We start from the raw sequence: 12,899 nt of genomic DNA, 5'->3' as shown, positions 1-12,899 counted from the left end.
TTTGGAGGGAAGAGTTCTTTCTCTCGGATAACAGTTGCAGTTTGAAACAGTCTGAAACGTGTGATAAACGTATCATAAATTGAAACAAGATAAAACAAAAAATGCTACAAAACTACATCATGGTTTGGTTTAAACTGAAACAAAACAAAGCACAACAAAAGTGGTACTTGGTTATGTTAAGGCAACAAAAGTACCAAGGACAAGCACAGCAGTCTCCTGGGTGAAAGGCCTGTGTTTCTTACCAGCATTTTTATACAAATTTCTCCAAATTTTTGCCCTGTGTTATGTTTTAGATCTTGACAGGAATTTAAAAGAAGGTAGATATGAGCAATGCCTAGCCATTGGTGCAGCATGAAGTCATCTGATAGAATCAATAAACTATCCAAATCCTTATCTCTTTTTTCAGCAGGCTATAGAAATGTTCAAGTCAGCAGCAGTGGGGATAAATTGACTGAATTGGTTAAATGTGAAGTGTGAGAACGAGTGTGTAAGAGTTAGTAGGAATAAAAGTTGTACAAATAAAAACAAGGTAACCAGGATGTGCCTAGTCAGGTGATTCACTTAATATGCATTACATATTACCAAGTGAAACAGTCTCCTGTGATTAAGCCTGTATACTTAATAACACAACGTCCACATGATAGTGACTCTCATATATTCCCTTTTGTTTACCTCAATGCAGAAATGCACAATAAAAATCACTTGCTGACAACTGCATTCTTCAGTACATGGTGTGTTCAAATTTGTTAATCCTCTGAGTAACTAACTACAACCAAGGAACATTTAAAAGTATGACACCAAAGTAAATCACTTGCTTTCCGAGGCTCCCATACTTAAATGATGTCCTACCTCAAATACATCTTCGTCCAGCAGCCGCGTCCCAAACACAGTGACCCCCTCTGTGCTGACTACAGCGTTGTCCCCTCGCAGCAGATCCAGGGTCTCTTCCCGCTGACAGTCCAGGTAAAGGGTCACAGACTTGTCCTGCACGCTGTAGGCTATCCTGTGCCATCTGAAACAACAGAGATATTTTGTATCTTGCCCTGCAGAATCATCAATGCAAAGAGCTGTTTCACACATCTTTAAAGTCAAGCAAACCAGAAGTGCCTTTGAGCCTCGGAGTGTGTAGGATGGATTCCCTTAACTCATTTGATCAAGTCAAACCACTGATGCCATTGCTTCACAATCATCTTATATCCATAAGCTCACTCACTGTCAAGCACATGGAATGAACTTTATCAATCAGACTGTTTGGGAAAGTTATACATGAACAGTTATTATAAATGACACATTGCTGGTAAACCTGATATATTGAACATACACCACAGATACAATGTGCGGTCAAATCAACAGAAATGCAGATATGTCATTAATATCTGCTCTAATGGTGACCTTATAGGCCCTTAAACTACCCACTTTCCATCAGCCATGTTGATCTTTTTGAAGATGGGATACATTTCTGGGGTGGGTTGTCCATGCTGGTCCTCATACAGGAAGACGGGTGAACGGCCCACTTCGAGGCCCAGTTGCTGCACCCCCTGGTCATCATAAACTGAAAACAGGAAGAACTGGGAGCCCTTTTTAGCTCGCACTGTAGCCATTATGGAGAAATTCTCAGGAAATATGGTTGAATCTGGAAGGAGGAGAAGAGAGGAGCTGTTACAAGAGAGAGCACAGCAGGGAGCAGATATTTTACAACATGCAGGCACCACCCGCTGCCAGTGAGACCTTAGCAAAGATAATAATGATGAAAAATATTGCCCTTGAAAGCAGTGAGTACCGTCGAGGAAGGGTAAAGGGAGTTCAAAGTCAGACCTCTTAATGTTTTACTGAGGGAAAAATCCCGAACTAAAGCGACACAGTTCATGGCTTTCTAACATTATTAGAAATCCTCATTGGAAAAATAAGTCCACTACCAGGGAAAAGCTGTTTGGTTGGAGCACTGAGCTGGATCTTTTTGTCCATCTTGTAGGCCCGGTCCGGCTCCTCCATGCCCCTCCTGCTGGTGCAGAGACCAGCCTCCAAGGACACCCCATCCATGTTCTCTGACAGCTCCAGCACTTGCAAAACATCAATGGGACCAGCTGGAAATGAAAAAAAAAAAATTCATACATTTTTATAGAGCAGATAGAAGAAACATGGTGGTGTGTTTTATTTCATGCTCACAGAGTGTAGCTAATTATATCTCTTTAAATGAGATATTGATTCTTTTAGAAAAGGCGGATGTACTGCTTTCTGTTTATTTCTGTTTCTAGAGTTGTATGAACAACTATAAAAACGACTTCTTATAGGGTGGAACTTGCGGCAGATTGCGGCAGCATGTTCTTGGTTATGTCAGTGTAACACTTAAACTCTGCCAGTGTGACAGCACTTTGTTGTCTGGCTAAGTTAAGTGCTGGTTGTTACCGAGCTGAAGAGCAGGGTTTAGTGTGGCTGGAGGCTTCCTGCTTCCTAGGAGTCGGAAGAGACGGGCTCCTCTGAGATGTGGCGGCAGGTGGCCAGGCTTCTGTGGGTGTTATTATAGGATAGGGGTGGTACACAGTCTAACCCATAATCCTACTGCAGCACACCTGACAGCTGACACCTGCACCAGCGAGCAACAATATGTCCGCATCGCATTCATCACCATTTGAAAACTTCACTGGCACAAATAAGCGCATCAGTGATTCATATATTCTCGCTGCTAAAACATCTGTTCTAACAAGCCCGCTAGTTCTGTATTAAACCTTCAAAGCTTATTTTGAAGGTTTAAAAAAAAAAGAAAAATATTTCTGCCAAGTTTTGTTTTATTTGTTCTCCATTCAATTCCCTATGTTTCAGCTGTTTTCCAAAAGTGCATGTTAATGTCTGGAAACAGAACAGGATAAGGCCAATTGGTGCAGTACTATCAAGAGATTTTCATTAAAACTCTTAAAAAAAGTTGACTTTCATTACAAACAGGAGAACAGCTCTTATGATATGTTAAGAAGGGGATTTATTTGATGAACTTATGCCTCTGTAGAGTTGAGGTTTCTTTCTCCCACTGTTGGCTCTCTCATTACAATGAGCCTGAGCTTTATTTGCAGTCTGCTGGTCATGTTATCAGATTTACTCTTGATAAAGTGCTGCAGTGAGCATTAGCCAGGATCAGAGTTTTGTGCGCTGCCAGTCTCCCACCAGCTGCTAGGGAGGGCCAGTTCAGGGCAACTCAGCACTTAGCATTCCAGGCATCTGAAATGAGGATCCTAAACCCAAATTGCCTCCTCTAGCTCTTGCCGCTCATACAGAGCTGGCCTTTTATTCTCCTTGTTAATTAGACATGTGGACAGAGTATACTGATGCCCAGACATTGCAGAAAAACACCACATTACATTTTATGGCATTATTTATTTGCATAGCAGAGGCAATTTATTCCAAGCAGCTTTGAGAGCGTGCCCTTGCAGTCCCCTAGCATGGCAACAGGGTTGTAAATAGGTTAAGCTGTGAATTACAGCCAGGCTCCAACAATGGAAAGCAGTAGGTACAGATCTAAAGGTATTTAAGACCTTAGGGCTTGGAATTTTTCAATTCATACAGTTATATACAGGGTGGCTGTGGCACATGAGGTAGAGCGCTCGTCCCGTGACCACGAGGTCGGTGGTTCAAACCCCTCTACAGTCAACATGCCGAGGTGTCCTTAAGCAAGACACCTAACCCCAAGTTGCTCCCTGGGTGCTTCTTAGCAGCCCACTGCTCTTCTGGGATGGGTTAAATGCAGAGAATTGTGGTTTCCCCATTGTGGGATTAATAAAGGATTCATTATTATTATTATTATAAATAAGCAGTGTAAATTAAATAATTACAGAAGTTGCTGGCTCCTAACAACAGAGACCTCAGTATGTGTGCAAGTGGCACCAATAAGCAGGCAACACAGTCTTTTGCGATTATTGTCAACTCTGCTCAAGCCATTGTGACAGTGAACAAAGACCTAAATGTCAAGGAATAAGGTATTGACTTTAAAAGGTCACAGACAAGTCACCCACACTTAGATCAAGACACTGACATTGTTTCCGATTTCACATTCTCACATTCACATCAAGGCTTTTTGTCTTTAGGCCTTATGAAATAAAATAAATTGACAATTCTGGTTGGCCAATCATGTTGTTTTGATTACAACAAACAAATTATATTAACCTCAAGAAATTCATCAAAAGGCTAGCTCCATCCGTGATCAGAATGCCACTTGAGAGGCAATAAACAAAGACCTGCCACACCAGAGAATCTTTTATTCTTGTAGCTAAAAGGTGAAAGATGCTTTTTTTGATATTCATCAATACAGCAGCAAACAACTATTTGCTATGTAAAGATGTAGTGGAGTAATGTCCACCTGAGCAGGAAATGAGGTCACTCTCCCTATGTGTGTATGTAATCCGAGGTTTTCTGTTCTTTGTTTACATTAAGCCGGGTCGGCTGTGCATGCTTTTAGTGCATGTTTGTGCCCCACCGACCCGCTCACGGTTGCCACTCTGCGCAGATCCATACGACAATTACAGCTGATAGGGTTGTTGAAACATAGAACCCATCCTCTGGTTCCTCCTTAAGTAAACCCTGTTAGCTCTGGTGTAGTTTTGCCGTTGTTTGCACTGTTAGCGCTGTTATCATCGTTAGCAACTGATTGCAGCTGCGAGCCACCATCTCAGACGTCGCCATGTTGAGAGCCGCTGAGAGGCAGTAGAAATGCTCCCCATCTCATATATAGCACCTTTTTAATACATATCTGCCTTTCTGTAAAAACACTTTATTATTCACAGCAGTTTACTTTGCATATTACGTCATGTCTGGGTCCTAATCTTTAAGGTTTGTATTTAATTACAAATGAGCTCCTTGTAGCCCTGTTGTGGCCTTGACTCCAAATCAATTTCCTTTGGGAAAGCAAAGTTTAAAGTTTGTGTTTTAGTCAAAGGTCAGAATCCAATAAAAAAGAGTATCCCTCTATCTACAGTATCCATCTATCTTGTTTTTTTCTCTATCTCTCATTCATTCTCAAGCACAGGGAGAGAGGTCATAAGGCAGTGATGTTTGGAACAGGCTGAATAGTTCCAAATTGAAGCAGCATGGGTCTAATTATACAGGATCCTTGGGTTTCTGTTAGCCCATCCGGAGCAGCACCTGCCAAAATGGTCTAAAAACAAAATAACACAATTAACTTTTCACCAGAATTTATTAATTTCAAAGATGCGATGTGAGTGCACCCCATGAACCACGAAATGTACATTTCTGCCTCAACTGCTATGAGTTTTTAAAAATAACCTTTGCCTAGTTGTTCCAGCAATGTGCTGTCAGGAGATTGTTGACCTCTGACACTCTCAAGACAACAGAGAACAGTCAAGATGTGCAACAATGCCAAAGGGAGAAATCTGAGACAAGTAGCAGAAATTCCTCCAAAAAAAGAAACTCCATTCATAATAATCTGTCAGTCAAACGTGCAGGGAATATTAGGCACCCCACGTCCGAGTGTGCAAAATTAACTGTTTTAAAGAAAGTTTAGGAAGCTGATTCAAAGAAGGAGGGAAAAACTGTCCTGGACTTCACAGGATGCAAAGAACAACTTCTGCTGCAAGTAACAACATCAAAAGCCTTTATACATGCATGACCCACATAAAATACAATCAAGTTCCTGTGGAGTATCCTGTATTTCCCCATATCAATACCATCAACCGTGATTAAGGAGTCCTAGAGGAAAACCCCAGGCTTGTGGCAGGCGGTCATATAAAAGTCTAGCTCCATGAAGCATACAATAAAATAAAGATATCTATTGCCTGCTTTGGATCCATTTCTGTCACCTTATGTTGAGCCAATGCTTGCAGCTTTCCCTATCCTGCAGCACTGACTGTCTGAGCAGGCTTCGCTTGCATCTCATTAGGCTTCATGGTAATCGTGTCCTTGCAGGACCTCACCTGTCGAATGATGTTACTTCTAAAGAAACGAGAGAATGAACGTAAATTACATCAACACTCTGGTATGGCTACTGACAGAACCTGCAGCCTCTGTGGTTATTCTGTCGGCCTGTGCAGCACGGTGCCCCGACCACTTAAAGATATGGCTCAACGTGTTTGAAATAGCATCGCAAAATCTCTATGGACTGATGACTCAGAGTGTTTTCCAATCACACCAAAAGGTCAGAGAACATGGGAACTGGGAATGAGCTGAAATATCCAGCAATTTCACAGACATCTGGCATTTTTGCAATTTTTTTCTTGTGCTTTTTCCATTGAGACAACTGTGTCTGTCCAGCAACAGAGCTGTCCACAGTCTTCCCAGACAGAAAATATCTAAACCCTCCACCTCACAGATTATGCTCTATGTCCTGAAAATGCCACCAAACAGTCTCCATCTGTGTATCGTCTCTGGCTGTGTGACACTTGACACAGTCTCTCCATGCCCGGCGGTGATACAACTCAGTACCACTTCAGTCATACATGGACATAATGTGTGCTCTGTGTTTCTAAAGCCAAGTCTCTGAAGACATTCTGTATGACTCACACCACCTACACTTCCAGCTCAGCCTGAAAAGACCCCTTGCACACATACAGAATACCAGTCTGTCAAAAACAATTGCGCCTGGGATCTGGGGAATTTTAACAAGAAATTAAGCCAAAATGAATCTGGGTAATGACAATTTGTCATAGTATCTTGGACCACACCCTGAGATGAAAGAAGGAAAAAAAGCTTTCCTTCTGAAATCCCACTCTCCGTAAAAAACTACTGTTGATGGGGCATTTCCTCAGTAAACATTTTAAAAGGCAACAAGCTGCAAAACATATGGTGATTAATGATTTAAAAAATCGACGACAGATCCAGTGAAAGGGGTTTAATAAATCCAGATACAGTTTCTCCCATCCTGCTTGAAGAACAGCCTTAATCTAATTAGCAGTGGGTGTGACCTTTTGTCTGGGTCACTGCTGTGTGTGGACAAGAACACTGTGAGGTGAAGAGAGCTAATACACGCTCTGAACAGATGGAAATGGAACACATGAACGGACAACTAAGATTGCGAAATAAGATTGCCTATACTCACATTCACACTAGTATGACCAAACAGCCTGCACACGTTGTTTATATGGAGCTCAATTATAACGCCCACAGAGGGGAGAAAAACAGAACTTTGGACCTCTGCCCTAGTCAAAATTTTTCTCCGAATCACTTATTTTAGCTGTCAAACACTTTGCTCTTTTCCTTGTAAACAGAGGTTATTGAAAAATAGACGAGAGTATTGAGAGATCTATGACAAAGGTAAATTGACTGTAACATTGGAACATTTGTTGGGCTGGAAGTATGAAAACTGAAAGGCATTGATAGTTATCGCACTGAATGTGCTTTGTCTTTGGGTCTGCTTTGAGTTACTGCTCAGAGTTTAGGGGCAAGTCAAGTCAGCGGTTATATAGCGGACTGCTCGGAACGGCTTTAAACATATTTGGAGGGGTAATTAAGTCATGAATATTATTAAGAGACAATGACGTCGATGATGAAAGTGACCAACAGTGCCTAGCATTAAGTCTTTAATCCATTTTAAGCTTGTACTTTCTAATACCAAATTGTTTGTAATACTATATTAATATTGATACTTATGCAGTTATACAATTACGTTCTCTTGTCTGTAGGAAGATACAGAAGGAAATATATATATAATTCGGATTCACTGATTGACTGTTTCCTCGTGAGAATGAGAATGAAATGCCTGCTGAATATGGGTCACTGCAAGATTCTGGTGGCACGTGGTTACACATTTCCTTCCAATTCACAACAGCACCACATTCTTGGATCTCCACAGTTTGTTCTGCTCATGTTTGTTCACAGTGTGATGGGCCGACAGGCCAAAAGCTGCTTGGCCCATAGAGAAAACACCTGCCCCTCAAAGTCCATAACTGGACAGGCCCTCCACAGACACACTTGTACTTCTATACTTGTGAGGACATTCTTTTTACTGCTCTGAAAACAACAAATCCATCCCCTAACCATAATCTCCACTGTATGCCTAACCTCGGCCCCTAACCTAGCCTGACACCATTTCTACTCAATAAACTCACTTAAAGAGGTGCAGGGAGGGTTTAAAATAAACTGTTGGACCTTTTCTCATCTTTTTATCTTTCTAAGAATATCAGGTCCTCATAAATATGCAACATGACACACCACCACAACAAATACAAACACAAGTGTGCACAAACAATTTCTAATGCACATGTGCATACATACATCAGGCAGAGAGGATTAACATGCAAGCTTACACATGACCAAGCCCATTCAAGTTTCAACCCCAAGCTGTCATTTAGTCTCTCAGACATCATAACACTGAGGCAGCTATTATGGTGTGTAACCCCCGTGCTGGCAAAATCAAAGTATAACACTAAATGCTACACCCACACCATGTGTTAGACAGGTATACACACATGCTCCTTTAGAAGTTCAGTTCCTTTGTGCTTCTGAGAGACATTTTAAAGAAATTCTTAACAGGTTGTGGGCCTCTCTGTGTTCGCAGCTTAGTGTCTAAGGGACACTTGGCAGGTTCAGAGAAGTTGAAATATGAGCCAGGTCACGATGTCACTGAGGGTAGCATATTGTTTTCAAGACTCTACAGATGGCTTTGGAGGGAAAGCTTACTACTGTTGCCTCTACTAAAATGGGCATGTAGGCCACAGTAGTGCATGTGATGGATGGCCATTATAAAACTTTTCCCATAAAGTGGGATAAAGAGTCAGATGACATGTAAGGAGACACTGCAAAAAATGTAGCCTCTCTGATGTCTGCTCATTGCAATTCTTCAAGGAGCATCTCCAACTCGTCCCACAGAAAGCTTCTTGAAGCATCCAGTGATCAGAAACTCAGAGCCATAGAGGCTTGAGGGAAGGGAGTTACCGAGCTTCTGGAAGCCAGATGTGTGTTGAATACTATAGATTGCAGTCATGAAGCCATGAAGTGTTTAAGCATAATTTCTAAATAGTAAAGACTTGGGGGTACTCAAAACAGTCTGCCTCATCAAAAAGTCTGAGAAGCAGTCTGATATGACACTTGCAGCGTAAGCAACAAGGGACACACATCAGCATCTCAGACACTTTTGATGTTTAATGTTTCCATTACAGAAACACAAACTTACAAAGCAGAAGAAAACACTAGAGCTGTCACAGGCGTACAATTCCTCTTCTCCTATTATCTATCCTGCTAAATGTGGCTGCCTTTTTCATTTGTTTTCATTTGCTAATTTGTTGCCGGATCAAAGGCGAACAAGGCTTACCGCCCTCCTTTGGGAGTCTGGTGCAGAATTGGCAAGGAGGCTTGATCAAACGGGACACAGTGAGGGGGCTGTATGCACGATTTCCCCTCTGTCATAGAAGCAGTCAAGGATGAGGCAGGGCATGAACAACAGGAGAACGATGATGTAAAAGAAGGCATATAAAATAAAAACAAACACTGCCTATCCCCAGGAACAGAAAAAAAGAAAAGAAAACTGAGCAAAAATGTGCTGAAGCAGAAGAACAAAGGATTCTAGCTGAAACTAGCCATGGACTTGTGCAAGAATGTCTCACTTCCTGTAAGCAAACATGACCACAAAGTCCTCTCATCTCTGCTGAACACACACAGAAAGCATATGGGAAAACATTCTGGCACTGTAATACACACAATACACACACACACACACACACACACACACACACACACACACACACACACACACACACACACACACTGATGAAACACATTATCAACTGCATGCACGTATCTAAGACTGCCATATCAGCACCGCCATATGTCCCATGCACTTTTAAATCATCTCAGCGCCTCACTTCACAGGCCCTCATTAGAGAGCAGTGGACACCACAACCGCTGTGTCACTTGAATGTGATTATGTCAGTTGGCTCCCTTCCCCCTGCTATCGCTTTATGTCAGCCAATTCCAACAAATCCTGCCAGCCATAAAGTGGAAAGTGCATTTGGAAAGCCACGAGTGAAAAAAGGAGACATCTTTAAGCACTCCTGGTGACCACAGGGTTAACTCCTGCTGTTGAGGGCGTGCAACTCCATCAGGCAGTCTCTAAATCCGGACACCTGTAATGAAATAGTCTGCTGCCAGTTGGAGATACTCAGAACACGACCACAGGGCACTGAGACCTGTGTGGGTGACAGATAGCAGGGGGCCAAATGACATACAGTATGTATGCACAAGCTGATTGTTACTGGCTATCTTGGGAACAGGGAAGTCTTAAAATGGGTGCAGCAGCACTTGCTGAACTATCCTGAAAGTGCAAAAAATGTGGACACCAGGAACACTGTGATGGACAGATGTTGAGTGACAGATGTTCGACAGAGACCAGGCATTCTTCTTACAGGTGGATTATTTAACACTCCAAAAGTGTGTGAAATATGAGCTGAGCTAGTAGCCTGCAATAGAAAATGCAAAAATATTTAAGTGTGCCAGAATAACCATAACTAAGTCAGTAAGAGTGTTAGTGCTAAGCACCTTCACTTAAGACCTATGCGAGCAGAGGGCACATTAAACGGATCCATGACAGGAATTTTAATCTACTCTTCTCGGTCAGTGTTCAGCCATTCAACCTCTTTCTCAAGCCAACGTTAAGCCTGTTCACAGTAAACCGACGCTGGTCACAAGCAAACGCAAACATGACATCATACATCATCTCCTGAGGGTCGCCGCACGTCCTCCAGCTCACCTGACGCAGGAAGGAAGGGCACATTCAAAAAGTCAGAAGCTTTGAAATGTGCACAATTAAAAATGCAAGCTGGAGGTGGAAACGCCGAATCAACGACGCGGGTAATTAATATGCATGCGTACAGAAAACGACTGGTGCACAATTGCGTTTGCACGTTTTTGAAGGATCCAAAGTGAACCTTTTAAAGACAGAGTAAAGATTATGCTTTTGCTTTTTTGCGCCAATAACTTTGCTGGCGGCTTAGGGACCCAGTGATGAATGAAGATGGCTGAAAAGAAAAGTCACGAAAACTTAGATAAAGGGGACAGTGCATTATTCATGTTCAACTATATACTTTACCAGCTTGTGTCGTCGTTACGTGAAGCAGGATACAAATAAATAGCGGTATTCTCCTGCGCGACCTGGTCCTTATTAAATGGTCCATCTTTCCAAGCGGAGACCCCCCTCTGCCTCCGCCAGCAGAACTTTAGACTGAAGTTATTTATATTTGCAGGAACTCAGCAGCCATGCGGGGGAAAGAGAGGAGAGAAGCCAGTCTGTAGTTCCACTTGCTTGATTGTTGGAGAAGTTTTGTTGTGGTGACTCCTCTCAGTTTCGCTCTGCCCCTCTAATTCAATTTCCCCCCTCTCACCATCACTCCCTCTCTCTGCTCTCCACCTCCTCCGCCTCTTCCCTCCCATATAGGACGCTCCTAGGACGCATGGATGAGATTGCGTCTTAAATCATTTTTATTACTTGCGAGAATTTGTTGGTGGTCTCACTTCTCAAAGGTGGTAATTACCCACAGAAGTGTTTAGAGTACAATGCTGGCACATGCATGTCTTTTTTTTTTCTGCAGTTCTACATAGTGTAAGCTATCTTATCCATGGTGACTACAAGTGGCACCCATATGATTAAAATAGATCTGTTCAGGATTTCTCAGTGATTGAAACAGCATCATAATATTAATGATGTAATGATGATGATAATGATGCAAAATGTTCTGATATGTCATTAAAGTTCACTTCACAGTGCAGATCACAGGTTTGAAGCTGGAGTATGTATCAAAACTTTGAACTTCACACACTGCGCTATAGTTCAATACATCTCAACATTAAAACAACCCCGTCCGGTTATTGGAGTATGGTTGTTGCAGACCAGGGCACGTTATCTCCACCATCCGTCTAATATCAGCCCAGAATTGCTGCAGCATTTCTGTGATGCCTGTTCAGACTGGTGCTTGACCACAGTGAGGCTGGAGGCTGAATCACCTCAGGTTAGAGGTCGTGGACTGCTAGTTCAGGGGCAGGCGCACCTGGTTTACAACTCATTCTTTTTAAATAACAAGGAGTGTTATACACACCCCTTGAATTTACCTGAGTAGTCATACAACCTTGAGTATCTCTTTAATACAGACAAAATCCACCAGACCACTAAGACTTACTTTTTCCACAAAACAGAAACATCTATTTTGTGCATGTTCAACCCCATCAAAATATTGAAAAGACATATTTGGGTGTTGCTCCATTTTGTAAAGCACATGTTTTTACAAGTATTACATAATGTGAATTGAGTTTGCATTTAGTTGCATGACGTTGATAATCTTTAAATAGGGAAAGTGCTGGCTGACAGCAATAAGTGGTCACCTACTTCTTAATACTGCCACTGACATGCGTCCCAATCATCTGCCAAAACTTAAGCCTATACTGTGTCGATAACATGTGAAGGCTGAATATAGCCCTGCCAGAAGCCTAATTAATTCCTGAAAGACTGTGGTTCAGTTGAGACATGCCCTAACATAAGACTTGTGAGGACCTTGTCTAATTGGAAAATTACCAAAGATAACGTGTCCAAGCTACAACAGGCCTTTGTAAAGTAACTGATGTCCCAGAGAACATTCAGAGAAAAGAAGCCAAACCGTAATTTCTCAAGGGAGAAGAGTCTCAAGCCGCAGAATGAGGGAGAAACACACCCATTTAAAAGTCATAATTCTCTACATATAGTTCCTAGCCAAACCCAACTCTTAGCTGCAAATTATTAAACATCGTTGGCATCAGCTATGATGCAGATTCAAAACATATGGATGCTTCTTCGTGATAAGTAGATAATGTCAAAAAAAAGTGAAAGATAAACGATACATTTCTTAAACCAGACAGTAAATTGTGGGAGCAAGAGTGATTAGACACAACGTAAAAAGCTTTGGGAGAGAGTGATTGAAGGAGGTTTGACAGTAACAACC

General features: G+C 42.0%; 1 protein-coding gene across 1 annotated transcript in view; it reads right to left on the bottom strand.

Moving 5' to 3' along the window:
- The window catches only part of col5a3a (collagen, type V, alpha 3a), a 41,690-nt gene extending 35,802 nt beyond the window's left edge, over positions 1 to 5,888 (bottom strand). The window contains 5 exon segments of the mRNA XM_054607334.1: positions 850 to 1,012; positions 1,417 to 1,633; positions 1,917 to 2,084; positions 2,407 to 2,506; positions 5,850 to 5,888. Of these exon segments, the coding sequence (XP_054463309.1) occupies positions 850 to 1,012; positions 1,417 to 1,633; positions 1,917 to 2,084; positions 2,407 to 2,506; positions 5,850 to 5,888 (687 nt within the window).
- Between the last annotated feature and the right edge of the window lie 7,011 nt (positions 5,889 to 12,899).

The sequence above is a fragment of the Anoplopoma fimbria genome, chromosome 11 (assembly GCF_027596085.1).
Source record: "Anoplopoma fimbria isolate UVic2021 breed Golden Eagle Sablefish chromosome 11, Afim_UVic_2022, whole genome shotgun sequence".
In the NCBI taxonomy this organism is placed as follows: Eukaryota; Metazoa; Chordata; class Actinopteri; order Perciformes; family Anoplopomatidae; genus Anoplopoma; species Anoplopoma fimbria.
This window is presented reverse-complemented; position numbering and strand designations above follow the sequence as displayed.